General features: G+C 47.8%; 1 protein-coding gene across 1 annotated transcript in view; it reads right to left on the bottom strand.

The window, feature by feature from the left end:
- Nucleotides 1-1,880, bottom strand: part of MAL (mal, T cell differentiation protein) — a 14,489-nt gene extending 12,609 nt beyond the window's left edge. Inside the window, exon 1 of the mRNA XM_009643428.2 lies at nucleotides 1,772-1,880. Coding sequence (XP_009641723.1) covers nucleotides 1,772-1,858 — 87 coding nt within the window. The 5' untranslated portion in view covers nucleotides 1,859-1,880. The remainder of the gene's footprint in view (nucleotides 1-1,771) is intronic.
- Between the last annotated feature and the right edge of the window lie 4,269 nt (nucleotides 1,881-6,149).

Genomic DNA, 6,149 nt, shown 5'->3' with positions numbered 1-6,149 from the left:
AAGGGTAAAGAGGTTTTCAATAACAACCCACAGCATGTTGGGACAGTAGTCTAAGAAAATCTTTTAAATAGCCTTTTACAATGCAAACATATCTGTTTTCAGCTTGTTTCAGCTTTTCCACATAGGCCTGGCCATCAATATATGCAGAAAGCTCTTCAAATAAAACAGATTACAAGAATTAAACCCAGTCACACAAAATAAAAATGGTTGTTCTTAATCAGCACATGAGCTGCAGGCAGGGCCTTCTGGCACTTTCACAACTGTCCTAGCATTTGAAATGCCCTTTTTTTTTTTTTTTGGTAGTTACCATATAAACCCACTACAGGTAACCTCAGATTCCACTAAGGACTGAGAAACTATTTTATCCTTCTGAATGCTGTGATTCAAGGCAGCTGCCTCCTTTGTACACAGCGGAGATTATACAGCTGAACAACCTAGTCATACACCTCCAGAGATAGAGAAATCCGGTTATCCAGCATTCCTCTTTCCTGAGGGTGGTTCCTGAGCCTTTAGGATGCACATTTCCAGATCTTACCCAAAGCAAAGAACAGGGTGCTTCTTTTTGTCTCATTAAGCCAGCTGCCTTGCCAAATCCCCTGGAGACAGGAATTGCAGTCGAACAGTTTAAGGTACAGCTGAGGCCAACAGCATGCTCAGCACCAGGACTAACACAACCCAGTGGCCCGGGTGGCTGGCAGGTGTCTGCCCAGCCAGAACCTCCACAGGGACCTTGCACCCTCCTTCATGCAGCTGCCGGAAACCTGGCCCGTGCTCTCAGGGCCTGCGCACAGAGACCAACTCCCCAGACAGTATTTGGAAAGCAAAGCCTTTCTCCATACATCGGTAATGCCTGATTTAACCCAATTCCTCTTTGCCTGACTGCTATCACTAGAATGCTGTAAATCCCAGGAGTGCGGACTGAGTTGGTTGACAGGGAATAATTTGGTCCCAGAGGGCAAAGCTGAAGTTTTTTGCATGAAATAATCTTGAGTGCCATACCGTAACACTCAGCCAAACCCCTCAATGCTGTATGAAAGTGCTCAGGCTTTGGAAAAAGCCTCTCAAGCTGTTGTGAGAAGAGCAGATTTCATGGGCGGGGGCAGAGAACACAGGGAAAAGGTTCTAGTTGAAACTTTCCATCTTCTAGTCAGTGCTCACAGCAACTTTTAATCACGTTGCTAAATCCAATAAGATTATGATCGTCTCCTGCTCAATGAAGTTACAATATGGGAAGAAGCTACAAGGCATTTGTTCACCCACTGTTGCCCACACCCCCAGGTCCAGCACTGTGCACCTCCGGCTCAGGAACACTGCAGCTGAGCAGCACAGCTTTGGCAGCCTACGCTTTTTGCTGCTGCAAACAATTACCTCAGCTAATCTTTACACTCCACTTTAAGCAAGCAGTTTATCCTCTCCCTGTGTAAGCTGCTAAAATCACCTTTCAATTAATTAATTGGCTGAATTTGGCAACATAGTTTAAACCCACCAGCAACCCCTTCAATTTTGTTAGGCAGAAAATTACAAAATGTTTTCAGAGGCACCACAGAAATCCCCTGCAGGATAAGGGAGAGCTTCAGAGCCCCCAGCTCAGGGCTTGTGGTTTTCTTTGAGAGTGAACAAGGCATCAGGGGCTGCCCCCAGACCCTTGTGGGTCAGGGACCTCAACCACATGCTCTGTGTCAGATCTCATCCCTCAGACACCTGCAGCATGAAGTGTGCTGGATGCCCCACAAGCAGCATCTGCCCTCCCCAGGGAAAAGGCAGCACTCACGATTTCAGGAATGAAGAGCACATCTGGGAAAGTTGTCAGGACAGCCAGGCCACTGGGCAAAGAAGTGGTAGAAGTTGCTGAGGACATTGTGAGCCTCTCCGACGGTGACTGTTAGCTGCTCTGGCTCTAGCTGCTGGAGGCACCTGCCAATTGCAACCGCCTCCTTCCCACTCTTCCTCCTTCCCCGTCCTTCCTGTTGGCAGGTGAAGACAGCTATGAATGGCACAGGTGTGGCCAAACCCTGTGACCAGGGGTTAGCTGGTGGCTGAAGGGAGCCACGCAAGAGATTTTCAGGAGACGTGGGCAGCCCTGAGGCACTTTGAGCAGAGCTGCCTCTACACAAGCTGAGCATGCAGGGCAAGTCCCTGGGCAGTGGTGGGCAGCACTGGCTCACAGCTGAGGGCAGTAGGGAAGACCTGTACCCCCTGGCCGGGCAGCCTCTCATCCCCTTTATTAGCACAGTAAGTGGGCTTGCCCCCCCCCCAGGCGAGCTGGCCACAGCAGAGGCACATCCCAAGACAAGGACAGTTGAATTCCGGGGCTAACTGTTTCCATCATCTCAGAAGGAGATTGTATATGCTAAGGTAACAAAAGTGACCTAAAATAATGAGATTTCCCAAGCCATTTGGCTTCCTTTTTTTTTTTTTTTTAGTCTGAAGTCCATGGGAGTCATTCCCCTCTCCATAATATGGCGTTTACTTTTGAACACGCTTCACTTACTTGGATAACCAGTAAAACCACACAACTCTGGAAACTAAGGCCAAAGACATGAAACACCAGGAAAATAAAAGGAGCGATGTGGCGATGCGCACTGCTGTGGACCAGTGACCCATGGAAGAAGTGCCCATTTCAGCCAGGCCCTATATATTGTGGTGCCATACACGAGGCTTTGGTGCAGGGTCTGGAGCAGGAGGTAGGACTGCCTGGTTCCCAGCCTGGCACATGCGGCTCTGATAGCTGCCGCCGTCAGCTCTGGCCCAGAGCCTCCAAGCCAGCCTCCTCACAGCTGCAATGAGGCACGTTCAGTCATCGTGGCGCTGCTCTCCACGACTGCAGCAGCTGGTGTTCCAGCCCTAGGGCAGCAACGGGGTGCCCTGGGTAGCACCAAGTGTGGCTGCAAGGCTACATGAGCCGGCTGCATTGGAATAACGGTGGCGTCTGCACCATCGGTGCAGATCCTTCTGGCTGGGAGCACGATGGGTTCATTCTGCAGCAGGCTGGCAGGCAGGAGGAAATGGGGAGAGTTCTGCAGGGAGGAAAGGAATAAACACCTGCCCTGAATGGAAGGGACACAGAGACTGGGGACATCAAGTGCAAGAAAGGAAGACAGTGTAAAAGCTTTCGCTGGCAGAGGAAGCAGCGGGGCTGATGGCTGGAGGAGGCTGCAAAATCAGAAAAACTGAACAAATGCTTTTAATAAGCAGATTCAGTGAGGGGGATGATGCCCGCTTTAGGGACCTCCCCAGATTATTTTATACAGTGTACACAAGAATGTGACCAGAAAGAGAAGAAACATCTGGCATGGACCTCAGCCCAGGTGGTTTGGAGTAGCAAACCTGACTGAAAAACAATGATCACTAGGACTTGCTATAAGCATTGCAAGGACAACGAGTACCTGCAAAGTCCCAGGGAACCCTTGGCAGGACGTGGCAGACTGGCTCCAGGGCTGCTTGAAGAGGCCTGAGAGAACATTATGCCCGTAAGTGTATGCCCTTCATACGTCCAGCAATTTCCCCCACACCAAAAGTACCTGGATTGAAAGCTGTTGCTGGTCCTCATATTCCCTTGGCAGCCCTTCAACAGCCCCACAAACACTGGGGCTCCACGCTTGTCCTGCTTATGGTCCCAAAGTTCTGTCGCTCTTGCTGGAGTCCAGCTCCAAAATTGCAAACATCCAGCAACTTCTCCCACACCAAAGGTGACAGGACCTAAAGCTTTTGCTGATCCTCTCCTTCCCTGTTCAGCCTTCTTCAAGAGCCCCTTAAAGAGGTTACTCCTTGAGGCTGAGAGATTCCTTGCCGCAGCGGATTCTCTGTAAGTGGAATTAGCATGCTAAACTTTGAAATCTTAGCTAAGTGATACAAAGGATTGATTTTGCATATATAATCCTTTAGACATAAACCGTTGACCAACTCTGTGACTGGATCCAGCCAGACCTAGACTCCTCTCCAAGGAAGGAGTCTAGAAAGCAAGGCCGACCTTTCTAAACCTCACAACTCAACGGGGGTGTTATCTCAAATCTGTGTGCTTTACCCAGTGTGCAACGACACACACTGAGTTGAGATATCTGCTTTTATTTCCTTGCTGCACAGAGATGGGTGCTAGGTGGTAACTCCACAAAGCTAGCACACCATTCCAAAAACTTCCATGTATTTTTCTTGTTACATGATTAAAGAAAAAACCACCTAAGTTCCTATCTATTGCCTAGTGATCACTGTATCATTTGTTATTGGTTAATTATATTTAAATTAGCCTCACTTGCTGTGTAAATTGGCACACATGCTCCTTGTTGGTGGGAGGGGGCAAGTCTCTTCAGGTTTGATTTGAGTCAGCGGTCACGATCTCCTCTCACCGCCTTCACCTTCCCCCAGTTACCACAGGTCTTAGATGACCTCATGCCTCTCTAGCATTTATCCAGCCTTTGGCTGGGCCTTCTGAGTCAGGATGTTCCCCTTTTGTTGGTCTTTTAGCTCCTCTTCAGGGGTACAGTAACCGGTTCCTTTCACACGCTGGTAAGGCAAGTAGTTCCTTATCTCTTAGCTCCTTCTAACCTCCAGATCCTGTTACACAGGATTCCTTGTTCCCACTCAGTGAGAAATTCAGTTTTCTGTGGCATATAAGGAGGGTCTCCCCGACAGTTTCATCTGACCCTGTACTGTATGCAGTAAATAACCAAGCGTACCTTGCCATCGAATCTTATAAACCACTGTCGCATTTACCATCGAACTTTGTTAACTCACCATTTTATATCAATAAACTACATTTTCGCTTCTCTCTCACTCTATCCACGGCCAATTGGCATAGTCAGCACAACAGCAAGTAGGATCACTGATTATTTGGGCTCATGACATTTGGCATAACAGGGAATCCCTTTAAGAGCACCTAAAAGTAACTAGAGGCCGCACAAAGGATGCGAAAGGGAAAGGAGTTATCTGTGAGATGCTAGATGCCAGTTTAGAAACTGCCTATCAAGAAAGAGAGAACAGAAATAGAAAGGACGAGGACCTAGAGAAAGAAATACAAGGTAGAAAGGCAACTGAGTTGTTACTGTCTTTAAAAACTGAACAGCTGCAGAAACAGTTACAGAAGGAAAAGGAAAAAAGACAAAAGCTGGGAAAAAAGGTCGAGATGATGCTCAGGCAGGTTCCCTGCCTGCCCCTCCCCCCCCAACCCTCGCCATCGTGCAGATCAGGAAACTAACAGTATCCCCTGAAGACTGGGGTGGGGATATCTGGGGTGATCCCAATGACAGTGAGCCAGAAGACGACGATCCTTTGTTCCCCACAAATCCTCCTGAATATGAAGCCAGGTCTGGCTGGTTGTTAAAGCAGAAAGAACTGTGGGACCTTGGGGTGGTCATCCGGGACATACTACACAAACCACCCCCTGGGTTCCATTACAAGTCACAAATTTGCAAGATAGATACAGCAGAAAATCAGGTGAAACTGAAACCGAGTGCTTGTGGTGCTAGTTAGAAGAGACACACTATTGCTGACTGTGCATATTTGATAGAGAGCTAACGGCATGAACAAGTTACCCGTTACCTTTCTTGTGACACATTCGTTATCGTCTTCTTCAAGGCCTCTTTGAAAGCTGAACTTGTGTGGGAGGGCAGATAAATACAGAAAATAATATTTTAAGCCAAAAATCTGCACTAGCACATTTCCAGGTAGCAGCTAAACAGCAGGACTCATAGCAGCAGGATTGTACCACTCTGACGCATATCCTCATTCCCTTCGAGTCCCCCATAGTTCAGTCCACACCACGGGCTCTTACTTCAAATTCTAAGATCTCCAGAGTAGAGGCTCTGCCATGGAAAGCACATAGATAAAGTAATGTTTCCGACAGGCTACACACAACAAACTTCAAAATAAGGAAAAGAATAAAGTAAAAAAAGCCCAGACAAACCCAGACAGACTACTAATTGTTATCTCCATACCAATCACAGCAGAGGAACACAATGCACAAGTCCATCCCAGCTTGCCAAGTTGCAAATGCTTGTCCAAACCAACATCTAAAAGCAATCTGCAGTAATTCTCTATAAAAATACTTCACTTTCAGTCAGCAGCCATGGGAAAGCCTTGAATTAGGCTATTCCCGCTGCACAAATACCTTTTGCACAGACTAAAAGAACTGCTAAGACCTCTCGCTTTTCAGC

Source organism: Egretta garzetta, unplaced genomic scaffold (assembly GCF_000687185.1).
Source record: "Egretta garzetta isolate BGI_Z169 unplaced genomic scaffold, ASM68718v1 scaffold360, whole genome shotgun sequence".
Lineage (NCBI taxonomy): Eukaryota > Metazoa > Chordata > Aves > Pelecaniformes > Ardeidae > Egretta > Egretta garzetta.
The sequence above is the reverse complement of the archived record's forward strand: the minus strand, read 5'-3'. Positions and strand labels throughout refer to the sequence as shown.